At 30.8% G+C, this 19,836-nt stretch overlaps 2 protein-coding genes across 5 annotated transcripts in view; one reads left to right on the top strand and one right to left on the bottom strand.

Annotated features, from left to right (window-relative positions):
• LOC107164686 (uncharacterized) overlaps window positions 1–19,836 on the bottom strand; it is a 95,019-nt gene that overhangs the window by 73,162 nt on the left and 2,021 nt on the right. For all 4 annotated transcript variants that reach the window (XM_089222071.1, XM_089222072.1, XM_089222073.1 and 1 more), the window contains exons 3-6: window positions 19,165–19,209; window positions 17,509–17,538; window positions 16,450–16,479; window positions 7,520–7,552 (exon numbers count right to left, since the gene is read on the bottom strand). In XM_089222071.1, the coding sequence (XP_089078197.1) occupies window positions 7,520–7,552; window positions 16,450–16,479; window positions 17,509–17,538; window positions 19,165–19,209 (138 nt within the window). The remainder of the gene's footprint in view (window positions 1–7,519; window positions 7,553–16,449; window positions 16,480–17,508; window positions 17,539–19,164; window positions 19,210–19,836) is intronic.
• Window positions 17,619–18,140, top strand: LOC149057121 (uncharacterized; the record flags this gene model as incomplete). The annotated part of the gene is made up of 1 exon (XM_089221964.1): window positions 17,619–18,140. A coding segment is annotated over one exon (522 nt), but the record flags the coding sequence as incomplete, so codon positions are not given.

The following is a 19,836-nucleotide window of genomic DNA, read 5'->3' as shown; positions in this document are numbered from 1 at the left end:
ACCCTGAAGATTTGATAGCCATTGAGCCCGAGTTAAGAGTTATGGACATCAGAAGAGAGCCATGTTTCTGTGAGGATGATAACATCATAACAAATAAAAATGGGAATAGAACTTCTAAAATTACTTAATTTAGTTTTTAACCCACGGAAATTTTGGTAGAAAATGTTAAAACTATTTAGATTAGAATTCGAATGATTATTATTTTTAAAATGGTTTACAAAATCAAAAAATTCAGTAGATGTATTAACAGATAATTTACAAAGATAACATGAAGCTAGGGGTACCAAATGGAAACATTGAGGATCGATAAGGTATGACGATGATTGACTGACGTCACCACAGGTTCCTGGTATATTATTCAAGCTGGTTAGTTTTTTGCACGAGTGACATTACCATGAGTGGAATGGTTTAATTGAAAATCCTTATCTGCCAGGACAATGTGTTATAATTTAAAATAGAGGGAACGCCGTTGAAATGTCTGACCACTATATTATTTTCTCTGTTCTTCCTACGTTGTTCCAAATCGGCATAAACCTGACGTACTTGTTGCCGTTACATTAATGTACGATCACGAACAACAGACACCAATAAGGGTGGGTCCGTAGCAGCACGAGAACACATACCGGTTACAAAGTCCTTAATGAATTATTGGGAAATGATCTTTGATGAAAATATGACTTTTAATGGGCGAGGGTTCTTACCAATAGTTCGACCCAACCTGATCATCTTCACATCTGGGGGCAGAGACATAGCAAGTGGTAGAATGGACTCATACAGATGCTGTAGGTCATCAGATAAACGTTCAGTTGGTATAGTAGCAGAAGATTCAATAAGTTCGTGGACGATGGCGTTAAAAGAGCATTTTTCTTTTTCTGATAATTCTTGGAGTAGCTGAGGAATCTTGTCTTCAGACGAAGAGGGCAATTTACTCACGTCAGATTCAATGACACCGATCCTATTGTTGAGAGTAGAAAGTTCGTTGCGAAGAGACGTACGTATTGTCTGCTCTTACATCAACAATTTGTGAAGCTAGTGAGTCAACACTGGCTTGAAGTTCACAAAACTTTTTATTGAATGAATGGGATAAAGCCTTATATTGAGCCAAAGTAGCATCCTAAGTTTGAAGCATGGCCAAAATTACTCGATTAAATTCTGCAGACGATAGTGGGATGGGTGAAAGTGGAACTGAAGGCTTGGCAGATCTGAGCAACATTTGCTGGTCAGAGACTTCAGGTGAATTAAGATTATCCGAAGACATAGTAGAATTTATGGCAGATAAAACTCCTTAAATGCAAAGAGATGCAAGACAAATAGCAGTAGTAATTAAACACCTTGAATAATCAGTTAAAGCAGAATAGACTGATTCCAATATATACGATAACGTAATTATGGTGACCTTGACACGCTCCGCGGACGAAATGAAGATAACGAGAGTAATAACACAATCCTGTAAAACGCATGCACTGTGCTTTAATGAGCAGCAAACGACGATAAGATGTAATAAATATAAATTTACCTTCACTCCTTGAACAAAAGGAAAACGGCCTTTAAAGAAAATATATTAAACAGACTGACTCAACACCGACACCAGTCTGTACGCGAACTTTTTATAATTTTTGGACTTAAAAATAAAAAAAAACTGACTATTATGTCCGGTAAAGACAAAAAGAGAGCACGGAGTTTAATTAATTGTGTATTATACACTATGAAAACACGTTTTGGCATGACCACTAAAATTGCAAGTAAATCGATTTTAATTTGATGTTGGGTGACTATCTTGCTGGGTAATAAAATCTGATTTTGATGTCACAAAAAAATACACTAGACAAACACAGCATAAGCATTATCATTCAATCCGACATACGAATGTTATTGTACATATATTTAAAAAAAAATCAAACTATTAATAAGTAAATTATGCATTAGAAAATAAGTAGTATGTTTTGGTATGTTCTATACCCCCCGCAAATCCAGGTGATCCAGGTACCACACCCAGCCTATGCTATGCTTTCGCGACCGTGTCCAGCCTTGCCCCCTCCCATCCATGTTCGAGCATGCCCGTCCTACCTAACACTTACCGACCCCTCCCCTCCCATATATACCTATAACTTACATGTCTACCCCTCTTATCTATTCCTATCATAAACATACCCCCCCCCCCCTAAAAATTAAATATTAAATAAAACTATTAACCCTCTCTAGTCTTGATTTTCTATAACCAATAACCATCATATACTATATCTTAAATCATATAAAATGGATGAAGTCATCAGGCTAATTCTTAAAGTTAGAATTACCTAGAGCTCCGAATATTTAGTGAATTACATGTATATGTAATAAATGTAATTCTGATTGAATTCGCTCTAATCTTTTCACTCATTTTAGTTTCACATCTAATACATAAGCATAATATACCGAGTGGCTGCATCCATACTATATAATCTAAGTACTATCATTTAATCACTATATTGTTGTATATGTATGTATGTATGTATGTATGTATGTATGTATGTATGTATGTATGTATGTATGTATGTATGTATGTTTGTATGTATTTATGTATGTATGTATGTATGTATGTATGTATGTATGTATGTATGTATGTATGTATGTATGTATGTATGTATGTATGTATGTTTGTATGTATGTTTGTATGTATGTATGTATGTACTGGAGGCTTACATATAAACGCGCAAATGTGTTGACTCAGGGTAAAAGAGTGTGTGACCATTTCGGTTCACACGATGGTCTACGTGACCGAAATGGTTGGGTCAGCACATACCGAAGACCCCGGACGGACCGTTGCGACGGGCCCGGTCGGTGGTCGCCAGTCAGTCGAATAAAGTCTGGAAAGAGTGAACGACATGAGCGTATCTACACAGAGCATCTTTTAAGTTTATAACAGAGCATCCTTTAAGTTTTGTAACAGAGCGTCACTCATATAGTTTTAATCAAAACCTCTCATAAGTCGTAATAATGTATCAGTGTTAATATATTGTTTTTTAAAAGTGTTTAATTTAATAAATCATCAATTATATACCTAGTAAATCCGTGTGTTATTTCATTTGACGCCAATATCTACTATTTGAATACCATACGACGGTGGACTACACTTCAATATTATCAAGTTATCAATATCATATCATAGACTTATCTCCTACGTGATGGATATATTATATATTAAACACATTATATTATTATCATATATATAACATATTATCATTCACACACCATTTTATTATATAAAATATACTATATTATTATAGATAACCCTCCTTTACAACCCACCTACCTATCCAATTGATCATACCTCACAATCGTGTTAGCGAGTAAAGAAATAATATTAAGTATTATTCATATTTAATTAAACGATATTTAGTATAACATCTATTATACTAATCGAATATAATATAATATTAGTATAATACACATTGATATATTATGAAAGTGTTTCACTTTTAATTATCCTTTAATAACTATTATAAGGATAATAGTTATCGATAATATTATAAACAGTGGAATCTAATTTAAATCATATTCGATTTTCTTCTTTCGAAAATAAGATGTATACCTATCTAGGAGAAAAATTATATTTAACTATCATATCAATATGTTACACATTAATATATTGTTTACGAACACCAACGACTAAACGTAACATATTAAGACCCCTAGAAGTGTTTCTCTTTCGATTACCTTTAATGTCTATTATCGAGATGTTAACAACTGTTATTGATTATATTATTATAAACAATTTAATTTAATTTAAATGATATGTGAAATATCTTCCTACAATGTAATGATTGAGCATTATATGTATGTTTTCTCATATATTTATATTATTATAATATATTCAGTTATATTATTCATTTATTTCCCTTTTATATATTTATATATACAAATATATAATAGGTATATTAATATTAAAGAAATGATATTGAGTATACTATTAAAGAAATTAAATATATATAAGTAGTAGGTTTATTACTATAAGTAACACACATTGATATATTATATACAATTAATTAGAATAAAACTCTTGAAAATCCTTATTACAGAGTGTGAAATTGTTTTTACTTATAATAATCTTTTTAACAACTGAAGTGTTAATAATCACTGATAATATTATGAGTAATCAAATCAATAATTAATATGATATAATCTTATAATTATTCCTTTTATTAGGTATAATATTTTCAATTTATTAGAAGACATATGAAATACTGAATATTACCCTTCAAACTTTGAAGGAACATACATACTAGAGAAATAATATACAGTATAATAGTATTAGAGCTCCCCTACCATTTTGATAAATAGGTGTATAATATGTTATAATATAATAAATAAGAATATTAGCTTTTATTAATACAATCTTTTTAGATTTAAGTGTAGATATGTAATACTTAAATATATCAAATTGTATATATCATATCACCTAATGTTTATAGTTTAATACCTAAGTACATACAGTTATCGAATGATAGTGATATAAAAATAATATTATCATTATAGTTAAATAATAACCGAAAGTAATCATTTACTTACTATCTAATTATATTATATTATATATATATATATATATAGGTAATAGGTATATTATTATAACTATCACACATTAATATATTATATACAACTCACTGAAATAAAACTCTTGAAAATATTATTACAGGATGTGAAATTGTTTTTACTTATAATAATCCTTTTAATAACTACCGAAGTTTTAATAATCACCGATAGTATTATAAACAATCAAATCTAATTTAAATGATATTTGATTATCTTCTATCAAAAGTAATATGTTCTTAAGTGGTAAATTTAATTTAATTATTAGACAAATATATCACATTTTAATATACTATTTACGAATAGCAAAAATTAAATATATTAATATGAGATGTGTTGTAGGTGTTATTACATACTATGTGTAATATCTATGACAGAGAATACAATATATACAATGGAAAAATTATTAAGAAAAGATTTATTAAGGTTAATAGAAAATATATAAGTATATCAATTTTATATAAAGGTTATATTAAGTTAAATACTAGTGAATTAACAATCATTAATTTAAGACAATTATTTATTATATACATATATGTATCATGATTAATTAAAGGATATATTTCTAACATTTTTTTGTATTCAAATCGATAATTAGGATGTTTGAAAGAGCATTTGTAACATGTATTCCCAAACCATTTATTAGGAAATAAGAACGCATCAGCTAACACGTTAGCCGATTGAATATCTAACACTCTTCAAGTATCACGAATAAAATAATAATCCATCAATCTCTCGATGAGCCCATTTGGACTTATGGATCCAACTATAGGGCGCTGCCAAAATCTCCAACATCAACCGCATCCAAAGATTCCAATCAAAAACTTTACGTACAATTCTTAAAGCGCCATTCTTTGTTTCTAATCACTCCCTCCACTCCAACCTCAAAATTCCGTATGTCTCTGAATTATCGAAAACACATCATAAACGTTTCAACAGCTGCCTAGCCCACCATACAAATCCCTTAATCTCTGACCTATCATCTAGCTGTTTCTATCCCAGGTAACCCAACCAAAAGATTAAAAAGGCAGTGGTGTCGTGACCTGCTAGCCTAAGTGAATATATGTACAATAATAACCTAGCCTAAGAAAATCTCACTCATGTCGTAATACCTCCACTGGGAGGCCTCACAATCCGCCAAATCTGCCATTGTATATATTATTTTTATTTTTATCTTAGCTTCTATCATCAATTATTCTTATTGTTTCCTTTGAAACAGATTGAATAAAACATAATAAAACAAAAAAAATCTCGATGAGGTGGGGTCTAACATTAAATTTATTTCTTTAATAATTTCATCACAAATCACGATAGATATTTAACTTTGATATATCAGGAGTGGTACAGCACGCGTGCGCATTTTCGTATAGATATTTCGATCCTTTGACATACTACTCTTGATATAATTTAAAGGGAAATTATTATAATCATATAGTTCCTTCTACTTTGATATTAAATAGTTTACCATCACATGTTTATACATCTCTAGATTGAATACTTTACAGGGTGTCCCGCGGGGATTTACACATTGCGATATCTCATGAAATAATGGAGATATCAAAATTCTGGTTTTATAATAAGTTTTATAATAAGTTTTATAGAGATGAAAACTACAATTATTTCATTTTTTAATGTATTTTAATGTTTTTGTAAATAATTTAAAAAATTAATTTTTTTATTTAATTATTTCCAAAAAAATTAATGATGGCCATTTTATAGAGTTTATTTTTTTGAAAATATTGACGTTTCAAAATTGTATTTTCATTAATTTCCTGATTTTTGATACTTTTTCTAGTTTTGAAGAAATAAAATATGATTATAAATTTATAATTATTAGGAACATGGAAAGTATTCGGCCTGCCGTATGGGAATGCGCGCGGCGCGGTTGGTCACATGTTTGATAACATTATGGTGTTAAATAATTCGCAATTTTTCTCGAAATTAAAAAAAATATTAAAAATCAGAAAGTTAATGAAAATAAAATTTTGAAACATCAATATTTTCAGAAAAATAAACTCTACAAAATGGTTTAATCTTTAACTTTTTTAGAAATAATTAAATATAAAAATATATTTTTTAACTTTTTTACCAAAACATTAAAATAAATTAAAATATGAATTAATTGTAGTTCTTAACCCTGTGAGTCATATTACAAAATCAGAATTTCGATATCACCATTACGAGTATTTCGGCAGATATCGCAATGGTTAAATCCACACGGGACACTTGTAGATGAGCTAATCGTTAATGTATGTACAAGCCTAATATTTTAAGTTGTATATAGCATATGTATATATATATATATATTATGACAATAATATTTTTTTTTTTTCAGGGGAGCCCGCGGCAACATATGCCATTGGGTGTGGGGTGGTACGGTAGTGGTTATTTTTGTATATTTGTGTGTAGGTTTTTAAGTGGGTAGAATTGTAACACGTGTTTGTGTATGTGTGGCAAGGATATGTTGTTAAAACCCCGGGTGGTCACCCATCCGGGAGCTAGCAACTGCGGCCGGTACGTACGCTCAGTGCGTTTCCGCAGATTGAGCGTACGACCACGCATCACCAAGCCAGACAATAATATTGTATGGTTCGTAATTTAATGTATTATTATGTAAATATAATTAATATAGGTACAAAACTATGCTTTTACACGAATATTTAATAGTGTGCCCTAAATCACTTAGGGAACGTAGTGAAGACACGCACTACGGAGTCTAACCGGATTCGGGCACTAGTCCCCCAGCTCAGTTAGGGTCCGGAAATACGCGGACGGGCACGGTCGAGTATGGATGGGAAGGGGCAAGGCTGGGCACGGTCGCGAAAGCATAGCATAAGCTGGGCGGGGCGGGGCACCTGGATCACCTGGATTTTCGGGGGGTACAAAACATACCAAAACATACTACTAAAATATTATAATATAACACTCTATATAACTAATAATGTATACTTACATAATTTGTTCAATATTTCGTCAAAAACCTTCTCTAGATTTATAAAAAAATAAAATGTATCACGCATAGATGAAACTCGGGTTGTAACTGTATTTATTTTTCATTCTAATTAACTACTTGTGTATGTAATTACAACATTCAAATATCCAATGATAATTAAACTATTATTTTAGTGTGATGAAACTAAACATGACACTCAATTTTCCATAATGTATTAATATCTAACCAAAATATTTCACTCGCATTATGGGGTGAATGAACAGATATGATTAGATTAGATTACAATGGATGTCAGATATTTTGAGAAGTCAGCAATATACAACTTAGATTCCAAATAAATTAATAGTCAACTTGAAAAGACAATTTAGAGACGGATAACTCAGTAACTTTTAATACCTAATTGTGATATAAACATAAGTCAGTGGTAACAAAAACTTGGTTAAAATTATGGACGGTTTGCGTTTGGGCGAATTGCCTTTTTACCCGTATAATAAAAGTAATGTGCACGTGTCTGACAGCCAACCGTGTAGCACGTGTTTACCTATTCGCGAATGGCATTTTATAGAACATCACTAATGGACACACATAATATATACGGTAATATAATATTATATTATTATGTAACTACCCACCAAATCGCACAATGAGCAACGTTAATAAGACGGGCAGACCGTCATTATCGTCGATCATTACTAAAATGATACCGAATAAACTAAATGATAAAACTATTTCAACACAAATAACTAAATCTAAAAATGTATATCTCTCACAACACACTCTCCCAAGTTGTTCTAAGGTACTTAAAACCACTACTTCTACCCCACTCCTAGTTCTCCTACTGCGACTACTTCAACATTATTGTCATCGGCGTCTTCTGCGTCCAGCGTTATCAACAATCAAGTAATAAATACTAACAATACCTTACAAAACACAAACCGTAATTACGCGTTCGCGGCAGCTAAGGAAAACTATCTCAGCAGAGAACAAGCACTTGTGTTCAATCAATAGACGGTATACCCCAAAGAGACTATATTTTCGCCATAGGCAAAATAATCCCGCCTAAAAATATTGTTTTTGTATCACGCATATCGAATAACCGCTTTTGTATTTTTCTTTCAACCAAACAAATACTTGACTCACTTCTAGAAGCCACTCAAACGATTACAATTAACGACAACGTAATCCAAATACGCAGACTTATTAATCCTGCTAAGAGGATAGTCATATCTAATGTCTGCCCTTCTATACCAAACTATGTAATACTCGACGCGCTCAAAAATATCTATGTTAACCCTGTATCCGAAATTTCCTACCTCAAAGCAGGTATCAACATTGAAGACTAAGAGCACATCTTAAGCTTCGGTCGACAGATGTTTATTAAACATGAAGACACACCAAATCTCCCTGGATCTTTGTCACTACTCTACAATCAAACTGAATTTAGAGTATTCTTCACTGATGACAGAATCACATGCTTTTTATGCAAATCCACTGGCCACACCTCTAACACTTGCAAAAAAACAATTGTCGACCCCCAAACCTCTACCACACATAACCAACCCGATTCTGTCGAAAAACCACCCTTGGAAGAACTTACCTCATACCCCCTTTGCCTGACACTCTTGAAACGAATATCACCCCTTCCCCAATAAAATATCCTAATACTCCTTACATACCCACCCAAACAATGGAAGGAATAACAGAAGACTACCTAGCAAACGAAACCTCTCAGCCCAGCCCCCATAACAGTACTGAAAAAACCGAAAACCATCTCACTCCACCCTGTGAACCACATAAAAGGCCCCTTTCTGACACCTCATCTCTAGCAACACCTCCCTCTCCCCCTTCGGTAAACTTAGACGCCGAGAGAAGCAGGAATAGCTCAAAAAAAAGTAAAATGGACAGATCTCGTTCTAATTCCTCATCCAAGATAGCTGACAAAATATCCGACGGGCTCAAACCAGCTGAGGACATCCTCTCTAATGACTCATCCATCTCCTTAAATCAATTCAAATACGTACTGGAAAATTTCACTAACAAAAATTTAAATATTCACAACATCTGCAAAGATATTAACTCGGATATTACATCGCTAATGCTCTTGATTGATTCAGTACGACCTCAAGTCACCGATCGCTCCACCAAAGCTCTACTCACCAGACTGACCAACTTTCTATTCCAAGCCTTACCACCGCCTCAAGACAACTAACCCCCTATGCAACCAGTGGCGTATATAGGGGGGGGGCCTACTGGGCCGCAGCCCCCCCCCCCCCCCCCGAAATAACAATCTTAATTTTTAAATAGAATAACAACATATTTATTATGTAGGTACTATAAATTAATAAGTAATAATATTATACGAATATTTGAATATTTGACATTATCTATTATCAACGTTTATTTTCTGTATGTATATCTGTGGGAAAATAAAATGATAATATTATGCTGCCAGACGCCCAGCCGGCCAGACTGGCAATAATAATTGTTTATCAGTTAATATGAATACTATTTATAGGTTGGTTAATAATATTATTGGTCTATACAATATACTTTATTCGAGAGTTATGTTTACGTATTACGTTGTCGTTGATAGCATTGTCGGCGGCAGACGCTGAATCATTCGCCATTTCGCCGCCTTGCAAGTTGCAGTCGAACGTCTTAATTATTTTCCTTTGTCCATAATTATAAATTATAATAATTAGTAAAAGTACTGTACTTACAATATTTTGACTTTTAAATTAAATAGATACTGTAGTAATTACAAATTACTGTACACTATATAGTATATAGTTTATTGAATTTTAATTTTTAAATAATGAATTTTAAAGAAAAACTAAAAAAATATGTTTTTGATGCCGAAAAAGTAAGTACAATTCCACATTAATATTTTATCGATTTAAAAAAGCTAGGTTACCATAATTGATGTCTTGATGGATGATTTAAATTTTGAAATATATCGTAAATTAATATTATTATTCATTGTCAAATCATACACATATTTATTAAAATTTAAAACTATTTGATTGCCTACTTATATTTAAATATGTATTAAAATATCTAAAATAATAAAATTAATTTAGATATTTTAGTTAATTACCTACTTATGTTTTTAAACAAAATGTATTTTAATAAATCAAGACATTCATTATTTTTATCCGTATTGTTATTTTTTATCATAGTTTAATGATTTATTTTTATTTGTGTATTAATTTATAGAACAAACAATTGAATAAAGGCAACTCTGTTGAAAAACGCCCGTTTCCTAGTGAAATTAGTGAACCATATATACAAATATCTAAAAAGGTAATAAATTAAATTAGTGAAATCTAACATTTTTTGAAAATTGTATACACTTCCAAGTTCCAATACTTATACAATATTAGATACTCTTAACTTTTCCCAGTATTAGGTACTCTTAATATGTATACTATACATAATAAGCTAGGTATTTAATAAAATATAATTTCTATAAAAAATATATAATTATATTTTAAAATTGTATGTTTTTATAAGTTTCAATAACTTCCTTTTATAAGTTATAAAATTAGATCTTATTATTTAAGAACCAATAAGAGAAAATTACAAATGTTATGTTTATCAATATTGTACCACTTAATATTATGTAATATGTGTTATTGTGTTATGTATTTATTAATTATTAGGTGAATATACTTATTTCTTTTGATTTTCTTTTTACCCAATTTATATATTAATTTAAAGGCACACAAAGATGAGACAAGTTCCAGTCAAGTATATTCTATAGCCAACAATGAACACAAAGTTAATGACAGTTTTGAAAATTCTGAGATAGATTTTAATGTAAGTCTTGATTAAGTGGAATTGAATAAATAATTATTATAATTTAAATTTTATTTTAGGATTTGATAATTAATTCTAATTCTACCCAAACAACTTCAAGCAACAGTGATTATGACATTGGTTTATATATTAACAGAACATCTAGTAAAACTTTCAGTGATGATATTAAAGAAAAGCTTTTAAAAAATACATGGATACCAGATTCGTTCACCAACTTGCATGTACAAGTATTATCTAATGCTACTAGACACTTTCAAAAATCCTGGTTGAATGAATTTAAATGGTTAGCTTATTCTAAAGTACAAAATGGAGCATTTTGTAAAAACTGTGTGGTTTTTGGTCCTGGAAGTTTTTCTGGTAAAGGTTCACATCAGAGTGTTGGACAGCTCGTGTCAAAACCATTGCAGAATTGGAAATCAGCCAAAGAAATTTGCTATCGTCATTCTTGTCTTCAATATCACCAACTAGCAGTATTAAAATCAGATAATTTTTTAAAAATGGTTGATGGAAAGATAGATAGCGTACAACATCAAGTCGATAAGCAAATGAAGAAAGAATTGGTTGAAAACACCAAAAAAATTTCTGCAATAGTTGAAACAATAATATTTTGTGGGCGGCAAGAAATTCCATTAAGAGGACATAAAGACTATGGCCACCTAAGTCTGAATGATCCAGGTAATAATGATGGGAACTTCAGAGCCTTGTTGCGTTATAGAGCTAAAAATGGTGACGATACTCTAAAATCGCATATTTTAAATGCTGGTGGAAAACAAATGTATTCAAGTCCATTAATACAAAATGAAATAATTGAATTAATAGGGAGTTATATTCAAAATATTATTATTGAAAAAGTGAAAAAAGCCAAATTTTTTACTGTGCTTGCTGATGAAACATCTGACGTCCAAGGAATTGAACAATTTTCATTAGTTGTTCGCTATTTTGATGAAGAAGTTAATGAAATAAGAGAAGATTTTTTAAAATTTGTGCCAGTGCATGATGTTACAGGCAAAGGGTTAGCTACTACAATAAAAAAAGAACTTCAGTCTCTTGGTCTTGATTTAAATTATATGCGTGGACAAGGGTATGACGGCGCTGCTGCAATGAGTGGAGCTTTCAATGGAGTACAAGCAATAATATTGGAGGAATATCCTATGGCAATTTACACTCATTGTGTTTCTCATTCATTGAATTTGGTTTTAAATGATGCATCAAAATTACAACCAGTTAGAAATTGCATTGGGGTGATAAGAGAAATAAGTACTTTTATGAGAGCATCGGTGAGAAGATCTAATATCTTAAAAACAAAATTATCTAAACAAGGATTGACACCTTCACGTTTAATAAATTACTGTGACACTAGATGGGTAGAACGGCATGAAGCAATTGTTAATTTCAAAAATGATATTTTACCAATTATTGAAACAATGGAACAGATAATGTCAGATAATAAAGATGATGGAGCAGCTGCTCGATCATTTCATAAAAAACTTTGTGATTTTGAATTTTTAATAACATTAGTCACTGTTAGCAAAATGTTGGCTATAACTCATCAAATATCAGTTAGCCTGCAAAAACCTGATATTGATTTAAGTTCTGCTATTGGGCACATAGAACTTGTACAATCAGTCATAAATGATATTAGATCTAACGTTGAAATTGAATTTAAACAATTGTATTTAAGTGCTCAAGCTATTAGTTCTAAACTTAATGTTGAACCATCAATACCTAGGATTGTTGGTATCCAAAGACATCGTCATAATTATTCGACTAACTCTCCAGATGTATATTATAGAATTAGCTTATTCATACCATATCTTGATGAATTAAACTCATCATTAGTCAACAGATTTTCCAAACATAAAAAGACTCTTGTGAGCTTACAAAATATTATACCAATAAATGCAGTTAAATCAAAATATGAAAATATTGTTGATGCTGTACACTTTTACCTCACTGATTTTGAAAATGGTGAAGCTATGATTGAAGGTGAGTGGAAACTATGGGTTGAAAAGTGGAAAATGATTGATACAACCATTCAAAAGATTCCAAAAAATGCTCTAACAGCCCTTAAAGTATGTGAATTTGATTTGTTCCCTAATATTTATATTCTGCTGAAAATTTTATGTACAATACCAATTACTACTGCAAGTGTAGAGAGAAGTTTTTCAACTCTTGGAAGATTAAAAACTTATATAAGAAATCAATGTGGAAATGTTCGGTTAACTGGATTAGCCTTAATGACAATTCATAGAAATATACCGTTGCAAATCAATGACATTGTAAATAGTTTTGTAAAAAAAAATAGAAAAATGATTTTTACCTATTTGTTTTATTTTGTTTTATGTAAAGTTACAAAGGGTTTAATGTTATATAATAGGTACATACCTACAATTATTTTTTTCTATACTTACTAAATAGAAAAAATCTACCTTGCATAAGAAATGTACATATAATATAATATTAGGTGCTGAATAGTGAATACTGATTGTAATATAACTTGTTTACGTTTAGGTACCTTAGATAAATGTGCATTTAATAATATGCCTCTAGGTGCTAGATCACTTAATAATTTCTATCTACTATAGCCCACCCCAAAAATTATTTCTATATACGCCACTGTATGCAACCCCACTCAGCTCATTCTCAATACTACTGATCTCTACCCACCTAATATACCATTCACTATCTATTAATAACATCTTATCATGAGCACAATTATCCAATGGAACATCAACGGCTACTATAAACGGACAGTCGACATCAACCGTATTGTATATGACTTTCAACCTAAAATTATATGCTTCCAAGAAACCAACCTAAAAAATAACCACACTGCCCACATCAAAAACTACTCAGGTTATTTTAAAAACAGAACTTTCGCTAACAGAGCAAGTGGCGGCTTTGCCACCTTCATTAATAATACTCTTGAAAGCGAAGACATCCCAATAATTTCTGACCTTGAAGTAACAGCTACACTCGTAAAATTTGTAAAACACCTATGCATAAGCAATATATATATATATTTCGGACAGTAAAATCTTTACCAAACAGCACCTCACAGATATTATACGTCAACTTCCTAAGCCCTTCGTACTCTTAGGTGACTTCAACAGTCGCAACATACCATGGGGTTGCTCGCACACCGATGATCGGGGGAAATCAGTAGAAAAATTTCTAGACGATGAGTCCGTTTTTCTCCTCAACAATAATGAACCTACCAGACATAATATTGCCAACCGTACTTTCTCAGCAATTGACCTTTCCATCACAGACTATAATTCGGCACCACTATTCGAATGGCAAGTGCTAACATCATACAGTAACAGTGACCACTGGCCTATAGATATTCAGTATTTTGATCACTCTCCCGGCATAAATCATAGAACCCACTGGAATCTCAAAAACCGCAACTGGGACCTCTACTCGCAACTAATCGAACATGACCTCAGTAATACTCCACTAGACATAAATCCATGTTATACCCAGGATAAAATTGACTCAATAGTTCACGGAAACTATTTTAAATGCAGCCTATAAGTCAATCGGACTTAAGACCAACCTAAATCCCAGGAAAAAAATGTTCTATGGTGGAATAAGGACTGCCACGATGAAATTAAAAACTATAAAAAGAGACTCAACCGATATATAAAAAAAATCAAAACTCTTGAAGACCGCATACTCCTAAAAAATGCTAGGGCAATAGCCCGTTACACTACTAAAAATAACAAAACCCTCTCATGGAAAAATTTCACTTCTTCCATAAGCTAGAATACATCTCCTAAAATAATATGGAACAAAATAAACTCTACCAAAGGTAACAAATTCAAAACCATTCTTGATATTCTACACTACAAGCAAGAAAAAATAGTATCCTCTCCCAACGCCAAACCTTGGAAAAATTATAAACAAACGTCTAATTTGGATGTTAGAATCAAAGTCTCTTCTTAACAAAGAGCAATGTGGTTTCAGACGTAACCTCAACACTAGATGCGTTAACTTCAATACATACCGACATCTGCTCCTCATATAGAAACAAACAACACCTCATTGCAATTGCTCTCGACGTCAAAAAAGCATATGACACTGTATGGAAAACAGAGTCTTAACAATTCTTCACAACTGGGAACTGAATGGTAATCTCCTTAGATTTATAAAAAAAATTCTTGCCAACCGAAAGTTTTGCGTAAAAGTCAATATCCCACGATATTGTCAACGGACTTCATCAAGGATCTGCTCTCAGCGTTACTCTTTCTTCTCGCCATTAATGACATTTTCGAAAAAATCCCTAAGCCGGTCAAATACATTCTCTTCGCGGACGATTGCCATATCTACTGCAGTGAATCGCAAATTGAAACTACCACCCATTTTCTTCAACTTTCCCTGAATGCCCTATCCAGGTGGTCGTCGAAGTCTGGGTTTACGTTTTCTCCTTCAAAAACACAATGCATCATATTCAACAAAAAGAAAAAAGATCACTTTCTGCAAATTTCTTTCATGAACTCCCCTTTGACCTTTTCCAATAATATCCGTATCCTGGGCCTCACGTTCAACGACAAACTTAGCTAGCGCCCCAATTGAAAAAACTCAAAGGTGAATGTCTATCAAGAATGAAAATCATTAAAATACTCTGTAACAATACACGGGGATCTGAGACAAAATGCCTCCTCCTTATATTATTCTAGAGGGAATTGTATATCAACCTAGATATGGCTCAGTCTTATTGCAGGTCGGCAGTATCACTCTATACTTGGTGTGTTAGAAAAGCCGTCAAAAGGAAAGCCGAAGAAGACTTACATGCAAGACCAAATAAGATAATACATAAAGAGAATCAGCATATGGGATTCGTAGAAAACATTTTCCCATAATTCCCACAACTATTAATGAAGCGTAGTTCGACCAACTATTTGAAACTCAAATCGATATTAAAACTAATAATAAACAATTTTGTTTCGTTAATAGAGAAAAACAAATTATTTTGTTTACGTGAACTGAAAACTTAAAACATATTTGTGAACGTGAAAACGTTTTTGGCGACGGAACATTTAATTACGCTCCTAATTATTTTTATCAATTATATACAATACACATATTCAAAAATAATTATTACATACTCGTAACATATGCACTTGTGAAATCAGAATCTGAAAATCAATATATTTCTATGTGGTTAAAAAAAAAAATCGTGTCTTGCTTTAACAGGTATAATTATTAATGTACGAAAATTTCATTCAGATTTTGAAAAAGCAGCTCATAACGCAGTTATTAATTCATTTCCGGATTGTCAATTGATGTGCTGTCAGTTTCATTTAGCGCAATGTTGGTTTAGACAAATTCAAAAAAATAAAATATTGTTAAGAGAATATGGTACCAATTCCAAACTTGGTTTTTGGCTTAAACATTTTTTTGGATTACCATATTATTTACCATCCAATGAAGTAGGCGATGGTATTATGGAGCTCATATCAATTGCTCCAAAAACTCAAAAAATCATCGAATTTACAGATTATATGCTTGATACATATATTTCAGATGAGGGTATTTTTCCTCCTTATTTATGGGCAAGAAAACCTGGAAATGATCATACCTAGCAACCTAGCAAAATAATTAAACATGGTTCATGATTGTATTCAGTGGCATATTTTATTATTTACCACATTATTTGACCAGAACGCAAGGGATTTTAAATAGAAACCGACCTACAAATTATCGGCCATGAATAAAATACACTTTTAAGTCATAAAAAAAAGCCAAATTCAATATTCACTACAAGCTATAAATTTTTTTTAAATTTATATTGATTTGAAAAACTATTATACTAACATAATTAATATGGCATTGATGGAATTTACATATTGATTAATTTTTAAATCATTAAACTATATATACCATACAATTTTGAACATACTTGTATCCTGTCTGGTATATTATGATGTTACACGTAAATGAAGCGTTCGACCAACTATTTGAAACTCAAATCGATATTAAAACTAATAAAGAACAATTTTGTTTCGTCAATAGAGAAAAACAAATTATTTAGTTTACGTGTACTGAAAACTTAAAACATCTTTTTGAATGTGAAAACGTTTTTGGCGACGGAACATTTAATTACGCTTCTAATTATTTTTATTAATTATATACAATACACATCTTCAAACACAATTATTACATACCCTTATCACGTGCACTTGTGACATTAGAATCTGAAAATCAATATATTTCTATGTGGTTAAAAAAAAAATCGTGTCTTGCTTTAACAGGTAAAATTACTAATGTATGAAAATTTCATTCAGATTTTGAAAAAGCAGCTCATAACGCAGTTATTAATTCATTTCCGGATTGTCAATTGATGTGTTACAAATTTCATTTAGCGCAGTGTTGGTTTAGACAAATTCAAAAAAATAAAATATTGTTAAGAGAATATGGTACCAATTCCAAACTTGGTTTTTGGCTTAAACATTTTTTTGGATTACCATATTATTTACCATCCAATGAAGTAGGCGATGGTTTTATGGAGCTCATATCAATTGCTCCAAAAACTCAAAAAATCATCGAATTTACAGATTATATACTTGATACATATATTTCAGATGAGGGTATTTTTCCTCCTTATTTATGGGCAAGAAAACCTGGAAATGATCCAAACACAACAAATGGAGCAGAATCATTCCACGCACATTATAATTCCCAATTTTATTCATTGCATTCAAATGTATTTCAAGTGATTAATGTGTTACAACAAATTCAAGTAGAAACTAACACAAAATGCAATGCTTTAAATAAAAATATTTACAATATTCGATGAAAGTCATATTAGAAAAACAGGAATATTTAAAAACATGCTAGAATAAGTAGGTATATATCAGGTGAAATTAAACTCTTAGAGTATATACAACGTATGGGAGTAAAATTCCCAGGAAAAAAAAATTAATAAGCAAAAAAACAAATATACTTTTTCAATTTTAATTATATTTTAACTTCATTTTTAAAAAATCTAAATCATTTCAATTTTTAATTACACGCGCACACACATAAATAAACAATCCATCTATAATCATACCCGTGGAATTTACGGAGAGTCCCAAGTCTGTCAAGATGAGAGGGACAATGGATTGATAAAATACAGCTTCCCAGGGTATTAAAAATAAATAATAAAAAAATGGTCGCCCAAACGCATTACAATGTTGTAAATCACTCGCCCAAACGCATTATGCTAAATTGTCCAAACACATTGCAATTTTTAAAAATTCGCAAAAACCCGTGACGTCCAAAATTATTATTGTAATTTCGGATAGTCGATTAATTCTAATGAGTAATACATATTAAACACAATATATTAATACCTCAATGAACAGTTCAATATACATATTTCCAATAACAATATAGTATTACTTAAAATAATATCATACACAATTATTATTGCATTATGTATTATGTATATAATATGTAACCAATGAATTTATTAACATTATCTCTCAAAATGTAAAAGTAGATTAAGCATTATAATATTGACATACCTATCAACCTAGCAAAATAATTAATTTCGACCTACGAATTACCGGTCATGAATAAAATACACTTTTAAGTCATAAAAAAAAACCAAATTCAATATTCATTACAAGCTATAAATTTCTTCAAATTTATAATGATTTGAAAAACTATTATAGTAACATAATTAAAAATATAGGTATGACATTGATGGAATTTACATACTTTACAATTTTTAAATAATTAAACTATTAAACTATATATATATATATATATATATATATATATATATATATATATATATATATATATATATATATATCATACAATTTTTAACATACTTGCATCCAGTTTTTGTATTATGATGTTAAACATATACATTTGTTCTGTAAAAGTTCAGATTATAATAACAGCAAATATTAATTATTTGTATAAATATAATTCTTCTGTACATCTATACACATATGAACTCCTCCTATACGACTAGATCGATGATGATCAAATTTTTTATGTGTATATTAGTTTCACAATTGGACTCTATAGGTCCACCCCAAAGAGTTGCTCAAAAGGACATTTTGAGATTTATGATAGATATTTTAGATTATAATAATAATAGGAGAAATGATTAGTAGAAATTTAATTTATTTTAGTTTTTTAACGGTTATCATCGTTGGCTTGATAATGAAATTATTAATGATGCATTGATGCACAACGATGTATTTTCAGTTATCGATATCGGTTCATTTATATCGTGATATCGAAAAACGATGTACCTATACATCCTATACCTATTAATATAATATTTTTAAAACTCTAAAAAAGGTGCAATATTAAGCACAAACTTAAAGCGTATTTAATATAATATACACATTTATTGACGGTTTTTTTTTTTTTTTTTTTGGAATTGATTGGAATTTTTCGAAAATAAAAATGACAATCTAAAGCATCTCATAGCGGTAGGTGTGGTGTACATCCTTAAAACTCAATACAGTTTTTGTTCTAGAAAAATATAA

The sequence above is a fragment of the Diuraphis noxia genome, unplaced genomic scaffold, assembly GCF_037042655.1.
Source record: "Diuraphis noxia isolate RWA-SAM2 unplaced genomic scaffold, SU_Dnox_SAM2 contig0003, whole genome shotgun sequence".
NCBI classification, from domain to species: Eukaryota; Metazoa; Arthropoda; class Insecta; order Hemiptera; family Aphididae; genus Diuraphis; species Diuraphis noxia.
The sequence above is the reverse complement of the archived record's forward strand: the minus strand, read 5'-3'. Positions and strand labels throughout refer to the sequence as shown.